This window comes from Saimiri boliviensis, chromosome 5 (genome assembly GCF_048565385.1).
Source record: "Saimiri boliviensis isolate mSaiBol1 chromosome 5, mSaiBol1.pri, whole genome shotgun sequence".
Lineage (NCBI taxonomy): Eukaryota > Metazoa > Chordata > Mammalia > Primates > Cebidae > Saimiri > Saimiri boliviensis.
The window spans coordinates 12,554,787-12,581,404 of NC_133453.1; the positions used below are offsets into that span (position 1 = coordinate 12,554,787).

Genomic DNA, 26,618 nt, shown 5'->3' on the forward strand with positions numbered 1-26,618 from the left:
AAAACCTCACCTATCTGGTTTTAGAAGCTGATTGTGGGTAGGGGTGAATTTAGTTCATTTAGGAATAGGCTTTCATTATTTAGGGCTTCAATTATATTTTAACCTTTTTACTTTTTCTGAGGAAAATTAAGATAAATAACAAAAGAGCTTAAGATTTTTCCCCCACAAAATCTAGCCAATTTATTAATTTTTCCTCTATATACCTCTACAAAAAGAAAAGCTGTTTGAGGCATTTTTTTTTATACCATAAAGCACATTTTTTAGCCCCTCCCACCCCAAAAACACACATTCCTAATTTAGGGATGCTAAAGTTTCAGCATTTACTAAAACAACAACAACGAAACCTTGGAGGGAAAGATGTTTAGGAAGTTAGTCATGTGTGTATGTCTGGGTATTATTTATAGGACTAAGCTTTGGTGAGAAAATGTAGCATTCTTTCATCTTGTTTATTTTTTTAACAGAATCTCCTAGTTAAAGATGAGGAAATATTACCTTATTGCAGCATGGTTCCCGGCACAGTCAGTGAGTTTGTGGATGGAATACGTGAGATGTAGTAAAAGCCATTTTTTTCCTTTAGTCCCTGATTGAATTGCTACCAGCCAAAGGCAGAATGATGGTGGTCAGAGACGGGCAGTGTCAAGTTCGATCTGGGCTGTGGCACTTGAGGCGGGCAGTGGAGGGCTTCCTGCCACAGTATGAGACTCAGCAATGGCAGCCTCTTCTGTGACTGCTAAATCAAAGCATGTTAAGTGACCATGCAAGGGTTTGCTGCTCTTGATATGAGACAGCGACAGTGACTGACAGAGAAGGCTGTGGGCGTGGCCGAGGAGAGCACACTCCATGACAGCGTGCTGGACAGGCAATGCAGGGCCTTGGCTGGAGACATTTGCGATTGATCGAAGTCTCCTGAAACTCATCGTTGTGTTTACAAAAGGAAGGTTTCCTCAACTCACTCCCACCCCGAGTTCCGTTTTGTTGTATAGCCCGTGCAAGGCACCGCTCACTGTTACCTTCTGAGCAGTTTCACAAATTTTGTGCAAAGCACTTCCCCAGAAAAAATGACATCATTGCCACCTGTGAGAGGAGAGACTTGACAGTCCAAAAACCTTTAATGAAGGAACAGAACCGTGGAAACAAGTCAAGCCACCACCAACTCCTGTTCGTTTGAACCAATCCTTAAGGAACGTTAACTTCGGAGAGAGCATATATATTAGGTTGGCTACATTTTAGGTTACACAGGCATCTTTATTATGTTTCTCAAGATATCGTTCATTTTATTGATTGAAATTACTATTAATCAACTGTTATCATTTACTCACCATTACAAATAGACCAACATCCAAAAGAAAAATGAACTCTCCACATAAAACTAGCCTGAATTGCTGCGTGCAGTGGCTCATGACTCTAATCCCAACACTTTGGGAGGCCGAGATGGGTGGGTCACCTGAGATCAGGAGTTCAAGACTAGCCTGGCCAACATGATGAAACCCCGTCTCTACTAAAAATACAAAAATCAGCCAGGGACAGTGGTGGGCACCTGTAATTCCAGCTACTCAGGAGGCTGAGGCAGGAGAATTGCTTGAATTCGGGAGGTGGAGGTTGCAGTGAACCGCGATCCTGCCACTGAACTCCTGCCCAGAGCAAGATTTTGTCTCAAAAAAAAAAAAATACTCTGAATTTTAAGAGATATAAAAATGATCATACCAAATATGTTTTTATGCCACTAAAATGTTGGACATTAAGGAGAATTAATGTATCTTTCATTCCATTAGTCTTGACTGGGCTCACGCAGTGTGTGGTGTGCTGTTACTATGAGTCACGTCTCTACATTTTAGTTTACACGTTCGCGTGGGCTCCTACTGTGAATTCCTAGACAGTCGTGCACAAGGCAAAATGGAGGGGCTTGGTAAGAAGCATAAAGGAGTCCTGAGTCCAAGGGGCAGAGTGAGGCTGTGATGGCCACTTCCTCAGGAAACAATGAGCACAAAGACTTATCTTCATTATTATCCCTCAGACAACTTGGTGTTCAAGGGAAATCAAGTTTGACTTTCCAACTTAGATTCAGTATCAAATCATGAGTGTAGTTTGAGAGCTGGCAATAATGGAAGGACATTTGGAACTGTCTCTAAGATAGGAAGGAGACAGACATTCAGGGCCATCGTTCAACTAGGATAGTGAGGTAGAGCATTTGTGGGGGAAGCAGGGGAGAGGGCTCAGGGGGTAGGGGAGTGCAGCTCCCACCTTCTTCTTGGTGGATGTGCAGGGAGGGGCTAACCCAGCACCAGCCCTGTCAATGATCCGATTCTGTATTTCCGCAGGATGTATATTGCTTTTTAAGTTCTGGTAGATCTTCTCACGCGAGCATCTCAGCATCCTCATGAGTCAGGTGATGGGGGAAAGCAGGAACACCCAGGTACGCGCCAGCCCAACAGAAGGATGTTGGGAAAAGCACAGTCAGAAAAGTCAACATGGCAAACAGCCACAGGGAAAATCCACTGAGTTTGCAAGGACATTAATCATAAAGAGACATTTCCTAAAACAATAAAAATAAAGTTCTTTTTAAAAAGAGATCTGCTTTCCTGGTTTAAATCTCTGAGTCACAGTTTCTGTATCTTTGGTTTACATATACAAGATCCTGAAATATGGAAGAGAGTCAGAGAATCATCTTTTAAAGGACGTCAAAAGATATGAGTTTGATGTGGTCCTTGCTCATCCTTGGCTGGCCACAGAGCCATTCCTTCTGAGTGGTTCACAGGTCTGCCCCTGCATTGCCAGACTGCATTTGCTGCTTACCTGAGCCGATGGCTTCCATGCCTGGCCAGGCCTGGCTCTTTCCTCCTGAGTGAATCAGAAGGAAGCAATTCTGAATCTGTCTACTAGACAGTGATTGCCTGCTTTGCCCTGCTAGTAATGTGCTACTGTGTCCTAAAATAAGAAAGTAAGACTGCTCTATGGAGCGCTGAGCAGGTGCTTCTTGAAAAATAATGAAAGAACTTCTTGTTTTTCCTTCATCCATCATGATTTGAAACTTTCGCACCAGTGCAAGCGTACTCTCACTAAAAATAAATGTGCTCGCTGAAGTCGTCCTTCATCTCAAAACATCCTGAGTCTGCTCCGTTCCTTATTCTTGTTTTCCAAACATTTAAGAAGAGAAAAGCTTTTTTCTTCTTTCCTTAAATGACTTTAGTTACCCTTCAGAATTACAATCCATAAGCCTTCATATTATCAGTACTTTCTTCTGTATTTCTAAATATTTGTTTCATTCTCCTTTCTTAAAAAGAAATTTCTTGGCCAGGCGCGGTAGCTCACACCTGTAATCCTAGCACGTTGGGAGGCTGAGACAAGTGAATCACCTGAGGTCAGGAGTTTGAGACCAGCCTGTCCAACATGGCAAAAGCTCGTCCCTAGTAAAAATACAAAAATTAGCCGAGTGTGGTGGTGCGTGCCTGTAGTCACAGCTACTCTGGAGGCTGAGGAAGGAGAATGGCTTGAACCTGGGAGTTGGAGGTTTCAGTGAGCTGATATCATGCCACTGCACTCCAGCCTGGTTGACATAGCGAGACTGCATCTCAATTAAAAAAAAAAAAATTCGCTCTCTCTTTCTCCCGTTTCTCTTCTCTTTCTTTCCTCTCTTTCTCTTTCTCTCCTCTCCCTCTTTCTCTCTCTCTCCTCTCCCTTTCTCTTTATCTCAAAAGAAAAAAAAAAGACCACTATGGCACATGTATACCTATGTAACAAACCTGCATGTTCTGCTCATGTACCCCAGAACTTAAAGTATAATAATAATACATTTAAAAAATAGGAAACTCCTGTAGGATTTTTTTTTCAATGTAATAATTCTACTATGGCAATAAATAGTCAAATGTATCAAATTGTCACAATACTTCCTTGGTTCAGCTCATTAGTTAATAGTAGAAAATCTGTGGTTCCAAGGTTATACTAAGAATATGACAATGTAATGGGACTAGTCATTGAAAATTACCTTCACATCAAGCACTGGGTTCTATTTTGTAAAGAGAAGATAGAATATGACATTGAAAGCTTTTGAGTGGTCACAGATTTTATCATGAACGGTGTTATTTTTAACGTGATGTATTTCCACTTAAATCCCTGGATACACTCTCCCCCTGCACCCCCCAACACATGTGCTCCAGGATAGAGTATAATTTGTCACTTGTCACTAAAATAGATTGATTCAGTCAGCATGAGAGGATGGATTTTGATCACAAACAGGTCTGTGATAGACTGTATCTTAAATTTACTCTTCAAGATGTGAACACTGCTTAGTCAACTATATATGTGCTCATGAAAATCTTCTTTTTTTTCCCCTTCAATTAGCATTGAGCCAAGCATATGTCTTCAATAATCTTCTTTTTAACTTTTTATTATGAAATAATTTTAACACAAAAATGTTGAAAAGTTTTTCATACAATATTTCAGGTCAGGTGTGGTGGCTCATGCCTGAAATCCCAGCACTTTGGGAGGCGGAGGTGGGCAGATCACGAGGTCAGGAGCTCGACGCCATCCTGGCCCCCATGGTGAAAACCTGTCTCTGTTAAAAATACAAAAGTTGACCGGGCGTGGTGGCTCACGCCTGTAATCCCAGCACTTTGGGAGGCCGAGGTGGGCGGATCACGAGGTCAAGAGATCGAGACCATCCTGGTCAACATGGTGAAACCCCGTCTCTACTAAAAATACAAAAAATTAGCTGGGCATGGTGGCACGTGCCTGTAATCCCAGCTACTCAGGAGGCTGAGGCAGGAGAATTGCCTGAATCCAGGAGGCGGAGGTTGTGGTGAGCCGAGATCGCGCCATTGCACTCCAGCCTGGGTAACAAGAGCGAAACTCCGTCTCAAAAAAAAAAAAAAAAAATACAAAAGTTATCTGGGCATGGTGGTGTGTGCCTGTAATCCCGGCTACTCAGGAGGCTGAAGTAGGAGAATTGCCTGAACCCAGGAGGTGGAGGCTGCAGTGAGCCGAGATCGCGCCATTGCACTCCAGCCTGGGGCAGAGCAAGACTCCATCTCAAAAAAAAAAAAAAAAAAAAAAAAAAATCAATATACATAAGTTCCCTTTTCCCGTATTCCCCCAATATTCATTTATTTTATTATTTCTATTCTATATGTATGTGTATATTTCTATCTTCTCTTACAGACACACAGTTATTATCTTTTGAACTGTGTGATAGCAAACTGCAGATGTGGTGTCTCCATACTTCAGTGTGTGGTTCCTAGAAACTAAGAGGTTCTCTTATTCACAGAACAGTTATCAAAAGCAGAAAACCGACATCTATACAATGCTATTATATCATCTAGAGACCTTACTCATATTTTGACAATTGTAAACTGATGTACTTTATATCAAAAGAAAACTTAATGAGTGACCGGGAACGGATCCAGGATAATAAGACGGGTCTTACTCATGTCCTTCAATCCGGAGCAGATCTTTACTCTTTCTTGGTCTTTCTGACCTTTGTACTTCGGAAGTTAAAGCAATGCCCTTCCATTTGGGTTTGTTCAACATTTCCATAAGATTGTGTTCAAGGGGTTGGCAGGGAGACAATAGCAGTAATGTTTCACTCTTCGCAGTGTATATGACTTTATCACTTGGTTGTGATGGGGTCTGTTAGGTTTCTCCACTGAAAATTTATTACTCCATACATACATAATAGGTGTCTTATGGAGGTACTTTGTTTCTGTGTAAATATCCGATTTCTCATCAGATGTTTAGTCCCTAATTTTAGCATCCATTGATACTTCCTGCCTGAAACATTTATTACTTTGGTGGGACTCAAATGGTGATTTTCTAATCTTATCATCTCTTCTACCTTTATTAGTTTGCATTCTAGTACAAGAACTTTTTCTTCCTACAGTTTATTCATTTATCTATTTATATCAATATTGATTGATGGATTCCTACCCGTTCTGTGGGTTGTAATCATTACCATTGTAATTTACTTTGGTGGTCTAGTTGTCCCCAGTTTGGCTAACAGGAGCCCCTTCAGGTGTCTCTGTCCTTTGAACATGTTTATAACATTCTTTGAGCACTTTTCTTCTTTCTGGTACAGCACGATGTTCCAGGACCATGTCACTGTTTTGTGTGACAGGAACTTAAAGAAGTATCCCTTCCTCATGCTTTCTACTCATTCCCACATCCCCATTATTTTAACCCCGTTCCCAAGCAACCACTGTCTGCTGGTAATCAGTTTTTATCTTATGGTTTCTTTTTTTCACAAACAGGTATATAAAAATATATGCTTTTAGTTCCCCTATTTGCTTACACAAAATAATTTTTTTTTTTTACTTTACCTTTTTTTTTTTTTTTTGGACAGTGTCTTGCTTTGTTGCTCAGGCTGGAGTGCTGTGGTGCAGTTTGTTTTGTGTTTTCAGTAGATACAGAGTTTCACCATGTTGGCCAAGATGATCTCAAACTCCTGACCTCAGGTGATCCACCCTCCTCGGCCTCCCAAAGTGCTGGAATTACAGGTGTGAGCCAGTGTGCCCAGCCTTTTCCTTTTTCCATATAACAATATACCCGTAAGTCACTTCATATGAGTACATATGCTCTTTCTCACTCCTTTGCACACATGTGGAATAGATTAGATGGATTTACTGTAGTATATTCAACTGCTTTATTTTGTATGAACATTTTGATTGTTTTATGTATTTTATGATTATAAATAGTGCAACAATGGATAAACTTGTGATTATGTATTTTCATATTGAAGAGTATCTTCAGTGTAAATTCCTAGATATGATATTGATGATTCAAAAGTCATATAAAATTTTGTTTTAGAGTGACAGTTCCCTTCCAAAGCGTTGTACCAATTTGCCTTCCCAATATATGAGCATCTGTTTCTCCATAGCTTTGCTAACAGAATGTGGGTCATAGTTTACTTTTCATTAGTCTATCCAGTGAGAGAGCTATCTTAGTGTTTTAATTTGCCTGTCTCTAATTATATAATACCATAAGTAGATATTTTAAATAAGAATCAGTCAGGTAAGATATAACCTAAGGATTTCATTCAATTTTCTACAAAATATATTAATATTCTAGTTAACCACCATTTTAAGTACATATCAAATATTTTCATTGTAAGTTTAAATAGTTTCAAGGGATATAATTTCTAGCATATGTTAAGTCTGTCCTTTTAAATAATTTTCTACATGGCTCTTTTAAATGTAGCTAATATAATCTAAACACCAAGCTGGCATCCATTAAAAAATATCACAAACAAGCTCTTCTTTAATAATCATAAATTTTATGTTTGTTTTCCTTTGAACTTTAATAGCCCTTTTATTTGACACACAGAATTTCATCTTAATAGAAGTTTATGGTTCAAAGTCTTTTATTCTCTGTGAGATTACACAAAGAATTGGATATTCAATAAAAATCTCATCTACTACCCAACTTTACTAATAATTACAAAGAACCAAATAGAGAGGACAAGTAAAACAGAATGTGAGCTAGGACTGTCGGTACAGCACCCTCAGTCTTTTCTCGCCGCATTACCTGTGGTCTGGCCCAAATTGGTACAGAGGATACCTAATACCGTATATAGTGGTATAACTTACGTAGAGGGAACCCTTTTAATCTTGAAACATCTCCATTTTATACTTAGCAACATTGTGAGATTCTTTCTTGGAAGCTATACGCCATAAATTCACAGATTTCAGGCTTGTTTACCAATTCAAGGCAAGCATGTACATCCTACAAAAATAATTCCACAGAAAAGGATTTGCTTGCTTGCAAACAGCAGAAGGTGTGGTCATTAACAAGTTGACAATACGATGAGACTAGGTTCTTTCTTTCTTTAGGGTTACCTCCATTTCTCCCTCATAAAGGGAAAGAGTGGGTTTCATAACTGTTGCTTAATCATTTGTTGCCTATCCTGTCATATTTCCTCTGTAAGAAAAATATGTAAGCAATTGAAATTTTCAAAAATTATTTCTGTAACAATACATCTTTAAGTTTAAATATCTCTTTGGTTTGAGTTTCCCTTACAATTAGTATTAATATCCATTGAATAGAGCAACATAAATATATGATACATTTTGATAATTGTAAATAAAAGGTAGTCCTCATTGCTAATCCCTGACAACCACTAATTTTTTCTCCAGTTAAGTTTTGTTATATCAAAATTTGTATATAAATGGAATCATATAGTATGTATGACTTTAGAGACTGACTTTCATTCAGTGTAATTCCCTGGAGATTCATCAAAGTTGTTCCACATAGCAAAGTTTATTCCTTCTTATTGCTGAGTAGTATCCCATGATATGGGTGTACCATAGTTTATTTAACCATTTATCTGATGAAAAATGTCTGGACTGCTAGTTTTTGGCTATTGAAAATAAAGTTATGAACATTCACATAAAGGTTTTTATTTGAACATGTCTTCATTTCTCTAGAATATACAGTAATTCCATGTCTAAATTAGCCTCAGTGCACCTCTCCTTATTTTATTCCAAATCTCCACTGGCTGCTTACTAGGATCTCTAGACTTGTAGCCAATAGATTTGTGTGTTTATGACTTCCAACCACGCTGTCTTAACAGTATTCTTTCTAAATGCTTAGTGCCTTCTTTGATCCATTCCTAATGAGTTTTGCACAAAGGAAAATGAATTGATAAAGTGCCACAAGGACTAAAATTGGTGACATTTTTCACCTGCCACTCTGTTTGTCCCTTGAATCAATTTGTCAAAATAACACTCAAGCAGTGTGCTTGATATTGATTTATCATTTAGAGAATGTTCTCACTGTGAACATGCTAGGTCCTAGAGATCTCTGCTGAATTTCTGTCACTTTTCAGTCTACTCTTCAGACTAGAAAGCAGAGGGAGAGACATCAGACCTGTCATGAAATAAATTGTTTTTGGGCCACTGGGTGGAACAGCTCCAGGTTTTACTGTCCTAAGGCCAGCTCACCAGAAAGGGCCACATGAGGGGATATGTATTTCAATGTAGTGTCATTTTTATTAAGTGACTTTGTCTTCAGGGGCACACTTCAGTGCCTTCAAGATAAATCGCTTCTGTCTTTGACAGTGACAATGACAATATTTCCAAGCTTCACACATGCAAGAGCCAATTGACAGGACAAATTGCACATGGGGACTGCTTGATAAGTACAAAATGGGGCACAAAATCTCAAGTCACTCTGCATCATTAGAACTAAGTTATAATATGAGTAACAGAAATAAATCTGCCACTTTACTACCTCAGTGTGGGACACATGCTGTATTTAACAGCTGAAGCAATGTTCACCTCTTAGTTAGAGTACTTAGTTATTAGTTTATATTGGGTCTTGGTAAATTTGCTTTTTCCTCCATGGTGTGTGTGTGTGTGTATATATATATATATATACACATATATATATAAAATAAAAAATATATCTCCTAGTAAAATTTCTATTAATATTTTTATAGATTATATCAACATAACCTATGCAAATACTTGGGAAAAGTGCTAGACATTTTTTAAATGTTCTCATTATTTTTAGCCTTAGGAAATTTACTGAAATAAATATCTCCCAACCATGTCATGTGCATAAATGTCCCCTAAAGATTATGTACTTTATAAAATCAGCATGTTTGATACTATTAAAAAATTAAGAATAAGTCTGTATGTCTTTCTGGGTCATATCATCCCACTTAGAAAAACAAACAAAAACATACTATTAAAGTTAGAGGAAGGCCTTGCTTAGGCAGCTAAGCTTACCCTCTACTTCCTGGTCAGGCAAATAAACCTGGTGAAGCAGACATTAGGTAGAAGGCTTTGAGGGGTAGCCACATGGAGAATGGCAATTATTAAGTTTCATCCCAGTCTAGCCATAGAAGAGCTAGATCCACACTTTTATTTATTTATTTATTTATTTATTTATTTATTTATTTATTTATTTGAGGTGGAGTCTTGCTCTGTTGCCCATGCTGGAGTGCAGTGGTGCAATCTCGGCTCACTGCAACCTTCACCTCCCAGGTTCCAGTGACTTTCCTGTCTCAGTCTCCCAAGTAGCTGGGATTACAGGCACCCACCACCACTTTGTATTTTTAGTAGAGATGGGGTTTCACTGTGTTGGCCAGGCTGGTCTCGAATACCTGACCTCATGATGCATCCTCCTTGGCCTCCCAAAGTGCTGGGATTACAAGCCTGAGCCACCACATCCAGCCTAGATCCGCTTTTATCCTGATGACAGTGAAGTAGATCTGCCAAAAGACAGACCCCAAAATGGCATCAAAGACTCACTCAGGGAAAAACAAAACAAAACAAAAAACCCTAGTTTTGATTCAGAGTCATTTGAGCTTTCTAAGGATTACACACAGAAGCCTGTAGGGCCGACGAGTAGGACTCTGGAAACTTTGCAACCAAAAAGATGCCCAGGCCTGCTTTGAGCTGAGACCAAGCCTCTTGGGCTGGTCTTCTGAGCGTTTTGACTGTGTTTATTGAGGGATACACAAAGTCCTACCCACCGTAGTGTCGGGCTCCAAGAGCAAATTCTTCAACATGTGGTGTCTGGTATGTTGATATGATGCACGAGAGGCAGGGTAGGGGCCAATATAGCACAGATGTAACATTTGCTTTTTGGGATTATTCTTTGAAGTGGGAAATGTTTGCTTTGTAAGATACCATTTCAAAGTTCTTTAGGAATATGATGTTTGAATATTAACTATGCATACTGTCTTTTTCTTTCAATTATTGATGCATTATAATTTAAAATCCCTGGGCTATGCAAACACATCTCTGGTTCAGGAAAGTTTAACTGCCTTTGACCCCAACCACCTTGCAGAATGTTTGAAAAACCTTGGTAGATTATCTGTCACTTTTTGCTGTACCTGACCAGGTCTTGGTCTCAGTAGGGACAGTTGAAGAAATGGCCAGAGAAAAGGTAGATGATATAAGAATGGAAATTAAGGTGTCTGATTCCTCTTCAAGTGAAGAAATTGGAGCAGTGGAAAGACCTTTGGTTTTGTTGTAGAGTACTTGGGTCTACATTTCACTTTTCTGAGGCCAGCTGTGGGATTTGGGGCAAGTGTTCTGAGATCTTTGGGTATCAGAATCATTGCATTTGCAGCAAAGGATTGGTGTTATGTTGGTGCACACACACAAACACACACACACACACACACACACACACACACACACACACACATATATGGTTGGCCCCATTTATATATGTGTATGTGTGAGTGATGGGGGAGAGAGAGTAAGGGGGGGGGTCTTTAAAATAATTGACTCACATGATTGTGGGGGTTGGCAAGTCCAAACATTTTAAGGGAAGGTGGGCAGACAGGACACCCAGAGAAGAGGTGTTGCAGTCTTGAGTCAGAAATCAGCATAGAGGCAAATTTTCTTCCTTCTTGGGACATCTGTTCTCTCTATTAAGATCTTAACCTGACTGCATGAGACCTACCAACATTATGAAGGGTAATCTGCTTTACTCATAGTCTACTGATTTCAGTGTTAATCACATCTAAAAAATAATGCCTGCACAGCAACATCTAGGCTGGTGTTTGACCTAACAGTGGGCACCATACCCTATGCAAATCCATACATAAAATCAGCCATCACTGTATCTAATGATATGCCTTATTATACAAGTTAGCTTAGGGAGTCATGTGCTGAGATGGGAGGAACATTTTTCTAAGAGTTGCGAGACATGGGCCCAAGAGCTGATTCTCTTACTGGTGGGCTCTGGGACTGCCACTGACTTCTCTGTGGAGAACGAATGGCCTGGTTTTGATCATTGGATTCCAATGTGATCACCAACAGGTACACATTTTCCACCATAGGCTCCATGTTTTGAGCAATTTTATTTGCCCAATAGATCACATTATGTAAATGTGAATTCATTTTTGCACATATACATATTATATTTATGTAAATACACAAATAAAGAAACACTGTCAGAAAACATCTTTTCTTAGCCCTTTTGAAGTATTGAAAATAGTTCCCAGATTACCACTCCCTTTTGCTATTTTTATGGATTTCTCCAGGGTCCAGGAAGACTGGTGGAGGATTCTGTAACTTCTTGATGGATGATGCTGAAACTGGGCAGGGAGCTCCAGGAGGAGCCAGATGGGGGCCTGTTGGCAGGCTTACCACAAGTGTAAAGACACCAGCCTTGGGAAGAGCAGTTGGGATGTGACAAGTGTGAGCCAGGTTTCTGGATCCTACTGTCCAGGTTCGAGTTCTGGCCACTCTGTGACCTTGGGCAAGTTACTTCAACCTCTTACAATATCCCCAATCTATAGAAACAGCTAGTACATACCTTATGGAAGTATGAGGATTAATGATCCATGTAAAGCATTTAGCCAAGTACCTGGTATAGAGTAAGTCCTGGATAAATGTTAGCAGCTGGTCCTGTTCCTGTTACGGATTCCCAGGAACCAGGAATTGGTTCTAGTCGCCCCCTTTCTGTCTTCCCTCTGCATTCTTCTAGACCTCCAAAAATTATTATCGTGCTGACAATAATTTCATAGATTTTACTATAAACAGCATCTATCCCTTAATGCCTTGTTGATGGCTTAACGCTTGTGACACAGGTTCATAGTCATAATTATGGAATCAGTGTTTGTGGTTTAGATTGTTGGGAAATTGGCATACAGATCCATCTCCACTTCAGAGTGCCCAGTGGATTCTGCCCCTCTGTGGTCAGCAAGAAAGGAGAGGATTCAGGCCAAGGTCATAACTCCCTGTGTTGCACCCTCTCCCTTTTCTCTGGAATGTACAGGTGGGAATCCATGTGAAGGCAAGAAGAGCTTGACTCTGGTATTTTTCCCAGGGTTAAGAGTGGCTTTTCTTTGTCTCATCTTCTGTCTTGCAACCCAAAGGCTATTAGGATCCCCAGTTAAGTTTCCTCCATTCCGTTTTCCTATCATGCTATTTTAAGTCAGCTGGGTACATATTTTATGTCCTACAGACAATGAAAAAACAACAAAATCTTTTACATAGTTCAAAAGAGGCCTCTAGAAAGTCTTTATTCTTGGCTTGTCATTCTTGAGAAGCTTAGTAGTAAGGTGGAGCCCAAGCTAAGCTTGTGAAGCTGGGCTTATCCAGCTTGGAAAGCCAAAGAACTCCAAGAAACCAGGTGCTTGGGTTCTTGCACAATCATTCATCCCATCTTCCATCTTTGATTGGGAATCCTTGTAATTACTCTTTTCCATCCTACTCTCCAGTCCAGCATGAGGGGAGTCAGGTTCATAACAAGGGCTTCTCAGACCAGAATGAAATATGGACCAGCCATCAAGAGAAACAAACGGGACTGCTCAGCCAGAAGGATAAATGTCAGGCAACCAAGTTTGTTTTGCCACAGATGAGCAGGAAGTGGTGATTCATGAATGAAGAGCTGGCTGGGGTATTGGAAAACTCAAGCGTTGGAAGGAGAGATTCTGAGGACACTGTTCTCTCCTGATCTGACGCTGCTAACACTGCAGACACTCTGGCGGGTCCCTTGGCTTCACAGCCTCTCTCTATATTTTCACAGGCTGTGAATATTCTCAAATAACTTCTTCACTTGGCATTGGGCAAGTCCATTTACACACATTGCAAATGTCTGTGTTTGGGACATCAGTTTATGCCATGGAATGACACATGGGGAAAGTGTTCATTTTATTTCTCTCAGGATGATTCATTTGTAATAAGTTTCTTGCCCAATGTCTGTTTCTGCAACCATAAAGAAGATGCGGGTATTTACTGCAATTTCCAGCTAGTTGTTACTTTTCCTGAAGATTTCTCTTGTCATTTTCCAAGTCCCTTTGTTCCAACACCCTGGGTGGTGAAGGCTTAAAGAAAAATCAGTGTATCATTTCGGACACATTTTGTGACAAATTTTATAAGTTGGTATTTTCTGTCTACTTTGTGGCTCTGGAAGATTGCAACTTTTAAGGACAGGGCTTAAAAGAGATGTATTCATCTGGAAAGTATTCACCTCTTTCATAGACAGGATAACAGGATTCTCCTTCACCAAACCTGACATTGGTACACAGCTATGTTGGTGGCGGAACCTCCTGAAGCAGCTTTGCACATAGAGTCCTGTGTTCTTACTCATAAGGAGATGTGCCCACAGAGGAATATTAAAGGGAATTTTCCCAAAACGTGGCAGGAGGAGACCTCTCTCTATATATTTAGAGTAAGTCCCCGTAACAGTGTTGATATAGAAATATACAGATATAATGGCCCATATTATAGGGTTTCTGTTTATGGAGACATGGGAACTCCATGGCCCCGTATACACAGGGGGCATGATTTCATGCAGAGCATAACTGAATCATTGGCATTTTGAGACAATTAATTTTTTAAAAAAGTTCTTACTCAATTTCTCTTGAAAATCAGAGCCAGGAGATGAATTTCTATTAAACTGTATGCAAAAAAAAAAAAAAAAAAAAGGAAGTTCACTTTTTTAAAAAGGTCTGAATAGTGTTTTTCAGTGACTTACAGTCAACATTATGGGTTAATTCCAAACTCTGGAGAATTTAATGGGAAAATTAAGAATATGCAGACAGGCAATAAGTAATTGACTTCCTAGGGCAAAGTGCACAGACATAGGTCAGGATTCCGGAACATGGGCCATTATGGATAATAGCAGGGCTGATTTAAAGGAGTTTCTGAAGGGAATGGCTTTGCTACATCATTTTATCCATTTGTATTCCATTTTTAAGGACATGCTATTTAGAGAATTCTTTTCATTCCATTTCTAGAAAAGCTTTTTCAAATAATCACCTACCTACCTTCCTTACTTTCTTCCTTCCTTCCTTCCTTCCTCTCTCTCTTCCTTTCCTTTCTTCTTTTCTTTTCTTTCTTTTTTTCTTACAGGGTCTCACTCTGTTGCCCAGGCTGCAGTGCAGTGGTGAGATCATAGCCCATTGCAACCTCCGCTTCCTACAGTTTCAAGTGATTCTCCTGCCTCAGCCCCCTGAGTAGCTGGGACTATAGGCACCCACCACCACACCCAGCTAATTTTTGTAGTTTTAGTAGAGATGGGTTTCATTATATTGGCCAGGGTGGCCTTGAACTCCTGACCTCAAGTAATCCACCTGCCTTGGCTTCCCGAAGGTCTGGGATTACAAGCCTGAGCCACCATACCCAGCTCCTATATTTCTTTAAGAAGTGCCAACTTGTTAACAATATTTTTTTGAATTTATATAATCTCATATAATTTATATTTTGAATACATATATAATCTCATATAAGCTACCCATCTGTACTGTATTCTTCTCTCTAGTACACCTCAAAAATACACCTTTATTTCTTTTAAATCTTTAGTTTATAAGTAATACGTATTTATAAAGAAGTTAGTATTTTCTTAGTTATCAAAATTTTTCTACTATGAAATTGGTTTTCATTGGAGTGCATAATCTACAACTTCCAATAAAGTTTTTTAGAAGTATTTTAAAATTATGTCATGATATATATTTCTATAGATATTTTGTTGTTGTTGTTGTTTAAAATCAGAGAGAGAGAGAGAGAGAGAGAGAGAGTTAAAGTGTGCCTTTAGAGCAAATTGGGTTGTTTTTTCTACCAAACATAAAAATAGTTATTTCTAGTTTCTGTGAATAGTAAAAAGAAATACACCTCATTTTAGCACTAAAATTAATTTCCTCCATGTGCTTTTTCCCCTTATTTATTTTTATTGTGATAAAATACATACAACATAAAATTTACCATTTCAACTATTTTTAAATTTTATTTATTTAATTTTTTAATTTTACTTTAAGTTCTGGGGTACATGTGCAGATCTTGCAGGATTGCTACATAGGTATACACATGCCATGGTGGTTCGCTGCCTCCATCCACCTGTCACCTGCATTAGGTATTTCTCCTAATGTTAGCCCTCCCCAATCTCCCCCTTTTTAAGTGCACACTTCGGTGGTATTAATTACATTCATAATGTACACAAATATCACTACCAGCCATCTCCGGAACTCTCTTCATCTTGTAAAACTGAACCTCTAGACCCCTTAAACAATAACTCCTCATTTGTCCCTCCCCCAATCCTCTGGCAACCAAATTCTAATTTGTGTGTGTCTGTGATTTTTGACTGCTCTAAATACCTTATACAAGTAGATTCACACAGTATTGGTCTTTTTGTGACTGTCGTATTTCACTTAGCTAATGTCATGAAAGTTCATGCATGTTGTAGTATCTGTCAGAATTTCCTTCTTTAAGGCTGCATAATATTCCATTATACATATATACAATGTTTTGTTTATTCATTCATCTGCCAGTGGACACTTGCATTGTTTCTAGCTTTTAGAAATAGTGCTGCTGTACATGTGTGTACAAATATCTCTTTGGTATCCATCTTCCAGTTCTTTGGGGTATATACCCAAAAGTGGAACTACGGAGTCATATAGTAATTCTACTTTCAATGTTTTGAGGAACCACCATGCTGTTTTTCACAGCAACTGTTCTGTTTTAAATTCCCACTAGCAAGGTACGTGAATTCCAATTTTTCTTCATCCTTGTCAGCACTTGTGATTCTCTGCTTTTTTGACAGCAGCCATCCTAACGGGTGTGAAGTGGGATTTCACTGTAGTTTTGGTTTGCATTTTTGTAAGTATGGTAACATCTCTTCCTGTTCTTTTAGGCCACTTGTCTTTGGGAAATACCTACTAATTTCCATTGCCCATTTTCCCCCCGGGGACTCACATACAGAAACTTTTATTTTTTACAGCTTTTTTTGGTCAACTTGTAGGTTCAGGGGTACATGTGCTGGTTTGTTATATGGGTAAATTGTGTGTTGCTGAGGTTTCGTGTGCTGAGGTTTCGTGTTTCGGTATCATTATCCAGGTAGTGAGCATGATACTCGATAGGTAGTTTTTCAACCCTCATCCCCACAACCCTCCTGTTTCTAGTGGTCCCCAGTGTCTGCTGTTCCCATCTTTATGTCCATGAGTAATCAATGTTGGCTCCTACTTATAAGTGGGAATATGTGGTATTCGGTTTTCTGTTCCTGCATTCACTTCGAACAGTGGCCTCCAGCCACATCTGTGTTGTTGCAAAGTACGTGATTTCGTTCTTTTCATGGCTGCATAGTATTCATACATGGTATATATGTATGAATATAGAGGCTGGAGTGCAGTGGTGAGATCATAGCCCATTGCAACCCCCGCCTCCTGTAGGTTCAAGTGATTCTCCTGCCTCGGCCTTTGAGTAGCTGGGACTATAGGCACACACCACCCCCAGCTAATTTTTGTATTTTTAGTAGAGATGGGTTTCATTATGTTGGCCAGGGTGATCTTGAACTCCTGACCTCAAGTAATCCACCCTCCTTGGCTTCCCAAAGTGCTGGGATTACAAGCCAGCACTTTCTCCAGTCTACTGTTGATGCCTTGGCCCATTTTTAAGTTAGGTTGTTTGACTTTTTGTTGTTGACTTTTAGGTGTTCTGTATGTATTCCAGATGTTAATTACTTATTACATACATGATTTGCAAATGTTTTCTCCCATTGTGTGAGCTCCCTTTTAAAATATGTGGACATTGTCTGTTTATGCAGTCTATTTGGTGGATAAACACAATTTATTTGGCATCAAACAACCACAGATTGTCCACATGAGTGGTCGAAATAGGGACACCTTTGCCTTCTGATGGCTCAATTTACACGAACTTTGTTTGATGCATCTAATGATTAAAACTATTATGTAAAACTAAAGGCTATGTGTATAAGGTATACGTGAATCAATCATAAATAAATTTCATGTTCAGACTTAGTTTCTCTCCCTAAGATATCTCATTATGTATATGCAAATATTCCAAAATCTGAAAATCTCTGAAATTTGTAACACTTCTGGTCCCAAGCATTTTGTATAAGGGATACTCAACCTGTACCGTGAATTTTAGTCCTGCAATATTATTCCGTCTCCTCCTCTCCTTTCCCACTGCCTCTGTTCCTAATTCAGGCCACCCTTACCTCCTGGCTATGTTTCTGCTATCAGTCAGGCCTCCCCATCCACCGTTCTTCCTGGCATGAGGAAAGTCGGAGTTCACAACCTCTGTCACATCCAGGAACTCCTTCGACCTTAGCCCTTCCCTGGCATTCCAGCAGGAGCAATGCTGCCCCGATTCGTCATGTGGGGCCACCCCGCAGAGCTCAGCCTATTTTTATCCAGAGATCGTGGACCTCTTACAGGCCCTCTGCTCCAGGGCTGTCTTGGGCTATGGCTTTGTGCACGCTCAGGTCAGCGCACCCTCTTGTCCGAGCTGGTTGAGAGTTTCTCTACTGCAGCCTTGCCTTTACTTTCCCCTCCTCCTCTTTAGCTGCTTGACTTGCTGGGCTTCTGTGTAGCTTTTGAGGCCTGATGTTTTGAAATCCAATGCCTCTTCCTGAGGCCTTCTGTTATCCGGGATGTCACTGCGCCCTCTCCTGGATGCTCAGAGAACTTTGCTGTTCCCCTTCCTGCCCTTTCCACGGCCTGCCTTACGTCATAGTCATAGCAGTGCACCTGCCAAGGGTGAGAGTTTTGTCCTGGTGAACTGTGGAGCTCGGATTTAAACCTCAACTTCACCTGCCTCAAAGCCTGTCCCCCGAATGAATATTCAGTTATTTTTTTCCTGTGGATTTTCGGCCCTCCCCACTTTCACAGCATTCCCTCACACTTGTGTGTTATATTGCCATTGTGTATAAGAGGTTCCCAATAAATGCTTCTGGAATGTATCACCTTATACATCTTTACTAAGAAGTTATCTTTTTAAAGGGACTATCAAGTTGACTCTTGTCGCAAAGTTACAATAACACTCAACTTCTGTATTTTAATTTTTTTATGTATGGCCTTTATTGTCCCACTAAACATACACATTGTTTGGAATCATTGTGACCAAATGTTCCCTCTCAGTTCTCACTATTTCCATGGACCTTTTTTGGGTCTTTCCCTCCTCACGTCCACAGTATTTCTATTTGTGTCACTGATTTTAAGTGTAATTGTATACTATTTTGTGTTATTTCTTAGATGATCTCAAGTTTTATGCCTTTCCATAATGCTTACGTCCCAATAATAATAATTCTGTGCATTTTCTGGAATGAATAAAAAAAGAAAGAACGAAAATCTCTTCTTGGCATATTAAAAACAAGTTTTGAAAAAGACAGTATTTGAATCATTCGGAATTATTTTTCTTCATTCATCTGTAAAACTTTTGTTTATTATCACATAACCAGATGCTCATCCGTTCAAAAACTGCGTAGGTTAAAAAACAACTGGCACTGCTGTTATTGTTTAAAATTATCTTGGGAAGAAAAACAATCATGATTTAGGCCATAATTTCAAGAGAACAGTTTTTGCATCCTTGGCATCAGAAGCAAGCAGGCTAAGTGAAATCAAACATTGAGAGATTTGGAAAGAGACCCAGGCTAGGAGATAAGTTTAATAAAGATTTTGTTTTTCCAAATGCAGTGTCCTTTTGATTCCTCTCTATTATTCAGTTATGTGTGTGTTTGGCTGAAAAATAAACTTTGAATGATTTTATGGTGTTAAAGAAATGCCAAATTATGTGAAAGATCCTACTCTTCATTGTAATTGGGGTTTAAAAAAGGAGGGAGAGGGAGAGTAGTTCTCTAGAAATTCGATTTTAGAATCCAACTCTAGTCAAATAATTCCGATACATTTGCCAAGGAGGCAACTCATTAGAGAGAAATGGTAGAAATTCTGATGAGTTATTCTTTCAGGGAGCAAGAAAAAAGTGTCTTCACCTTCCCAGTGTGACACCATGACCGTGTGAAACACCTACTCTGATTCAGTCTATCAGAACAAGGAGCCACCTGCTGATGCCTCCCTTTTCTTCCTCTCTTGCTTCTGCAGGTTACCTACCTGGGCAAAGTCTCCACCACTGGCATGCAATTTTTGTCAGGCTGCACAGAAAAGCCAGTCATCGAGCTCTGGAAGAAGCACACACTAGCCCGAGAGGACGTCTTTCCAGCCAATGCCCTCCTGGAAATCCGGCCATTCCAAGTGTGGCTCCATCACCTGGACCACAAAGGAGAGGCCACCGTGCACATGGATACCTTCCAGGTGGCCCGCATCGCCTACTGCACCGCCGACCACAACGTGAGCCCCAACATCTTCGCCTGGGTGTACAGGGAGATCAATGACGACCTGTCCTACCAGATGGACTGCCACGCCGTGGAGTGCGAGAGCAAGCTGGAGGCCAAGAAACTGGCCCACGCCATGATGGAGGCCTTCAGGAAGACTTTCCACAGTATGAAGAGCGACGGGCGGATCCACAGCAACAGCTCCTCCGAAGAGGTTTCCCAGGAATTGGAGTCCGATGACGGCTGAATGAACTTGAGACGCTTCAGCAAAGGCAGCATTGGTCACGGAGTTCAAGGGGATGAATGGATGAGTAAGCAACGTTTCAAATTTGGGATGAAAAGACTGCCAAAGTATTGGCTGATCGAGCTTTTTAAATTCAGAAGAGCAATTCTCAATCTAAAGAAATGTATCATTAAAGTAATTACGTTACATTGAAACCTGCTGCTGCTGCTGTGACTGTGAGGAGGGTGGGAGTGTGGCTGGGGAGGAAGGTTCGAGGCTCTCTTCTTATTTTTCTCATTTCCCGATGCCTGTCTGTGGGAGAGCTCCATGCCAGTTTTCACCACCCTCAGGCAAATACTCTGCGGCTGGTATTGGATGGGCCATTCCCATCTGCCTTATGAAATTCCACAAGAATGTTAGGGACACTTATGGGATCTCTAGTGGGGCAGGCGGGGTGCTGATGGAGACGCTGGCCACAGGGGGGAAGGAACATCTTGGGGGAGCCCTTCATTTCTCTCCCATGGCAGATGCCCTTCTCCATACGTGAATCAGCACAGCCTTTATTGAGCTTTACAACTAACAACCTGATAGTTGGCAGTTAATTCACAGTTAACGATAATGCTTTTATTTACATAAATATACCATATAGTACCCTCTTATTGTATTCACTTCATCTATTTTCTTAGAATACTCGCAACTACTAACGACCCCTCCCCTTTCCCTCCTCCTGCCCTGTCCACCCTCTTTCCCCTTCTAACATCCCTAGAGGGATGCAATCTCAACATACATTGCAGGACACCAAAAGGAAGAAAACAACCAAGCAAATGAAATAAACAGTCAGACAAACCAGGAGTTTAAACCAACAACCCCAACCACAGAAGCCCAGGCAAAGGGGAATGAGTGATCAACAAGTGAACACACTGTAGGTCAGCTCTCCTTTGATCCAGCTGAGACTTATGGTAACTTATTTAATTAATGGTTCTGTTTGATGCATCCTTGATGGCAAGCTTCATATCTGATTTGGTATCACCAAGGAAGCCTTGCCTCCTTCACTCAGCACTCATTGTACTTAGATAGGGAATGAGTTAGATAAACTTGACTTGTCTAGAGAACCCACATCATCTTAACCTAAAGGGAAATCTTACTGCGTTATCATGCAACTGATGATATCTTAGGGCCAGAATTGCCCATTTTTGTTTATTTTGAATGAGAAGTTCTCACTAAAATATCCTGAGATTTCTCTGTTTTATGGTACTTTAAATATTATACAGAGTCAACATTGAATGAAATTCTAAGTATTTGTTAAAATACGTACATTGGAGGCCAAGAGCAGATGACTAATTTTCCAAGTAATGCTGCTCCTTCCTAAAAGTCTGTTCTCAATCCTGGTAATGTTAGGGGCACCGCGACACCTAAGAAGCCTTAAATGAGAGCTGATCCAATCTGGAGAGTGATGGTGTCGGCGTTTTGGTGTGCGTATCTGTGTGTCCGTATCTGCGTTTGTGTGCGTGTTCGTGTGCCCCTGTGTGTGGGCCCAGTTTTCAGGCATGTAGAATAAGCATGGAGTCATATTGAGGAGGACTCACTTCTTGAAGATATGCTTGTTGCTTTACAACATATGTAAGCTATTCTTTAGCATAAATGCATTCATTCTTTAATAAAAATATGTTTGCATTAATAAAGCTGAGGAGTTTCGTAATTTATGTGTCTGTCCTCTTTCAAGTAATGAAAACATGAAGAACAAATTAGACCTAATCGTTCTACCAAAAAATAGTTTTAAACTTGGTCATAAATAACCTATTGCTTGATTATGTTTAAAATATCTTGTTTTCTAAATGCTCAATTTGTTTTTAATTTCTGCATGCCCCTGAAATAAGTGGCAGCAGTTGAAAGAGTTCCTTACTATGGTGGATTTGTTTCAGTGCAGAGTCTTCCGGAACATTTTGCAAATGATTGCTATTTACAAAAATCTTGTGCATGTCTTTGAAGAACCTATAACTGAAATCTTGGAAGGTAAACACTGAGTGATTTTTTTTTTTTTTTTCTGATGGGACTGGTTAAAGAATGTCTCCTCCAGGCTATGATATCTCAGAATGGCCCGATTAAATAAGCAAGACAGGTGACCATGGAGCCTGTATCTTCTGAGCAATACCCTTCATGGAATCAGTAACATATATAAAGACTTCCAAAGTAAAAGTATATGTGCCTGTCATAAAGAGATGAGTTCAAGTGAGAATTATCACCTAACTCCTCTGATTGAAATGGCAGTTCTCTCAGGTCGGACTTTTCTCAATTTCAGTTTCTTTGTTGTCCTTGAATACACATTTAAAAAGAAAAAAAAAAAGCCAGAGTGTATTTCAAGAGTGCCCTTTTCCTTGCTGAGTAAAAGTTGAGTTGAATCCTAAGTGCACACGTGGTTACTTACTGCAGCAAGCATTTGCTAGTTTGTTTGTTTTTTCTTTTTTTTTTTTTTTTTTTTTCAGACTACGAAACATAATGCGCTAGGTAATTGGCTCTGATAATATTGGCATGAGTTTTTGCTGGGGATGATTGGTAAGCAAATTAAAGATAGACACGCGATGATATCTTCCAATTAGCTAATGAAGTCTTTTGGGGTGGCCAATCCTGATTCCTCTCTGAAGGGTGATTCAGTTTTGCGTTATTATCTTTTGATACTTTGTATGCCCACTTTCTGTACTATATTTTCTTTGCTAGTGATCACAAAGCACTTTCATGTACATTACTCAGATGCTCCTAAGAAGAACCCTATAGGCAGGCATAGCAGTTATTTCAGAGATGAGGAAACTCAGCCTGAGAGAGGTGACATCACTTGGCCACAGTAGCACAGCTAGGACAGGTTTAGGAGAATAGATCCCTCTGACTTCTGGTCCAGTGCTGTTGCTCTGTCAAGACAAGGTCCACCTCCTTCGGAGTTTTCATTCCTATTCCTCTTGAAACCTTCTAGCTCATTTCAAATTGATGCACTAAAATTATAAATAAGCATGCTTTACTGTTCATTTTTGAAGTGTGTTTGATACCAACAGTATTAAAAGCAAAGTCCCAAGAAATGTTTTTGAACCCAAATAACATAATCTGAAGTTTTGCTTAAGTATTTTCCTGGCTATAGGCAAAATGGACACAGTTTTCTACTTCGACAGAATCAAGATGCCTGTTTTGTTTGTTTTGTTTTTCTGAGGATGTGTTAAAATTCTCAATCAAGTCCGTCTGTTACAGGATTTTATGGCCTCTTGTCATTTTCCTTCATGTCATTCATTGGAGTTTTAAATTACATATTTATTTGTATAATTATGTAAATGTCTGTTTCAACCTCTTGGGTGTCAACGTTTTTAAGATGAGGGTTTTGTCTCTTTTGTTCATGTTTATCGCCAGCTCCTATGGCAGGACCCGGCACTTGGGAGGGACTCATTTAGTTTCTGTTAGCTGGCTAGCAGGGTGGATGGAGGGATAGACAGATGGAAAGAAAAATTTCCATGTGTTTCTTCGATTTGCAGGTTCTAGGACGGAGTCTTAAAACCCCGAAGGTATCCTAGCGACTCCCTTGCTCACTTCTCCAAAGGTGAGCAGATGGCTTTTTACTGAAGAAAAACATTGCCCCTTACCTAATACCCAAATGAAATTATGGCTGCTTATGACAAGAAAAACAATGTTAGATATCCAGTGTCACAGGACTGAAATGAAATGAGCATTATCCCAAGGAAGCAGACAGATGCTGCATTTTAAGACACCTGCATTTAGCAGATTACACCACTCCTGTCATGCATTTGTTCCTGTTCATTTCCGACCCTGAAAGAGAAGAAAGATAATGTTGGGAGAGGTGTTTTTACTTTCTGACAGTATAAAGCATGTGAATTCACCTGGGCTTCCCCCAAATTTATACTTTAGAAAACATTGTTTTCCTTATGAACTCCCTTCTGCTTTTTCTCATTTCTTCTTTTCTTCTTTCACCCTTCCTTCCTCTTTCCCTTTTTCTGCCTTCTCTTTTTTTCTCTCTTAGATGTTTATTTACATGACATGTTTTAGACTTTCTCACATTTTAGAAGGGAAGAGAATATACGCTCTGAATTCCAGAGAACATCTTTTTGGTTCATGATCCATTGACATAAAATTAGACAAGATTGTGGAACACTCCAGATTATTCTAAATTCCTTTTATGAAATTTTTTTTCAGTCAGGTAGGATGTGATGACAGGTTGCTTCTTCATAGCTTACTAAAGCCATTCCTTAAGTCTCTTTCCATCTCCCAGATACACCTTAAAGTAATCTAGAGTCAAGGTGAAAATTCCTGTAATTGTCAAACTCCCAGATTCTTATTGATCTTCAAGAAATTTTCCTGTGAGATGCCAAGATTTGGTTCTTGGAATAATTTTATGGGATACATTGTTCAGCTTGAGAACTTGTGGTGGTCCTTCTGAAGTGGTGCCAACTGATAACAGTCACCAGAAGAAAACTATGTATGACACTTAAACCCAAGCTTAGAAAGAAAAACATCTGGTTAGGTAAAAGCAAACTGCTCTTATTTTGGACACATGCAAATAAAGCCTTTGTGTTAAATCTAACACACAATCTTATGGGGAAAGTGTTTTATTTTGGAACGTGCTAGTAAATGAATTACCAGTAATTACCAATACTTTCATGCCCACACCTGTTTAAAAATACACACATATATGTATATTTTTATATATATAATATACAATAAATATATTTCATATATATATATTTATTATTTTTTTGAGGCAGGGTCTCACTCTGTCACCCAGGCTAGAGTGTAGTGGCTTGACCATGGCTCAGTATAGCTTCAAAGTCCTGGGCCCAAGTGATCCTCCTGCTTCAGCCTTCTGAGTAGCTTGGACTACAGGTGCCTGCCATCATGCCTGGCTAATTTTTCTATTTTTTGTAAAGATGGGGTTTAGCAATGTTTTCTAGATTCGCCTTACACTCCTGAACTCATGCAGTTGAGTCATCTCAGCCTCCCCAAAAATATATTTTCTTAATGACAATGTATTCCTCTCTTTATCTAAGCATACACATTAAAATTGGGTCATTTAAAAACATTCTGAAGTTTGTGAAATAAAACATGATACTACGTAAGACCTGCTTGATAAAAGGCCTATCATTACATGGCCCTGGTTGCTATTCTAGAGCATTCTTTATCTTCTGGGAGCAAAGTTTAAGAGAAACACTTAAGGAAATACCCACTTTCAAGAAAGAGCCAAGAGTTGCCTGCATCCAAGTTCACTTATTGTTAAAAATTAATTTATTTCAATGAACAAATAAAAAAATATATATGTTTACATTTTGCCACATGATGCTTTCAAGTATGTGTACATTGGAGAATGACTAAGTTAATTAATATATACAGTCTCCCACAGACATGTAATTTCTTCTGGTGACAACACTTAAAATTTATTCTCTAAGCAATTTTCAGGAAATTAAAAGCACAGTAAGTTATCTCACACCTGTTGGGATGGCTATTATCAAAGAATCAAAAGATAACAATTGCTGGAAAGGATGTAGAGAAAAGAGAACCCTTGCACACCGTTGGTGGGAATGTAAATCAGTACAGCCATTATGGAAAAACAGTATAAAAGATCTTCAAAATATTAAAAGAACCATATGATCCAGCAATTCCACTACTGGGTATATACACAAAGGAAATGAAATCAATGTGTCAAAGAGATGTCTGCATTCCCATGTTTATTGCAACACTAGTCGCAATAGCCAAGATGTGAGAACAAAGTAACTGTCCACCAAAGGATGAAGGGATAAAGAAAATGTGGTGCATATTCACAGGGGATACCATTCAGTCTTACACAATAAGAAAATCCTGTCATTTGCAGCAACTAGAGAACATTAAGTAAAGTAAACCAGACACAGAGAGACGAATACCGCATGATATCACGTATGTGTAGAATCTTGATCTCACATATGTGTAGAATCTCAAAATGTCAAAGTCACAGAAGCAGAGAGAAGAATTGTGATTACTAGAGGCCGGGGATTTGGGAGTTGAGGAGATGTTGGGTAAATAGGAGGAATAAGTTCAAAAGAACATTGTACGACATGCTGACTACAGTTGGTAACAAAGCATTGTATCCATCCATATAGTCTTTTGTTGTTGTTGTTGAAATAGGATCTGACTCTGTCACTTGGGTTGAAGTGCAGTGGCATGATTTTGGCTCATTGCAGCCTCCACCTCTGCTCAAGCAATCGTCCTTTTTCAGCCCCCCCAAGAAGCTGGGACTACACATTCACAGAACCACATCTGGCTATTTTGGTATTTTTTTGGAGACAGAATCTCACTCTGTTCCCCAGGCTGGTCTTGAACTCCTGGGCTCATGTGATCTGCCCACCTTGGCCTTTCA

General features: G+C 39.6%; 1 protein-coding gene across 5 annotated transcripts in view; it reads left to right on the top strand.

Moving 5' to 3' along the window:
- Positions 1–21,934, top strand: part of PID1 (phosphotyrosine interaction domain containing 1) — a 243,177-nt gene extending 221,243 nt beyond the window's left edge. For all 5 annotated transcript variants that reach the window (XM_003925451.4, XM_074398922.1, XM_074398925.1 and 2 more), the window contains exon 3: positions 19,787–21,934. In XM_003925451.4, coding sequence (XP_003925500.1) covers positions 19,787–20,263 — 477 coding nt within the window. In that variant the 3' untranslated portion in view covers positions 20,264–21,934. The remainder of the gene's footprint in view (positions 1–19,786) is intronic.
- The last annotated feature ends 4,684 nt before the right edge of the window (positions 21,935–26,618 follow it).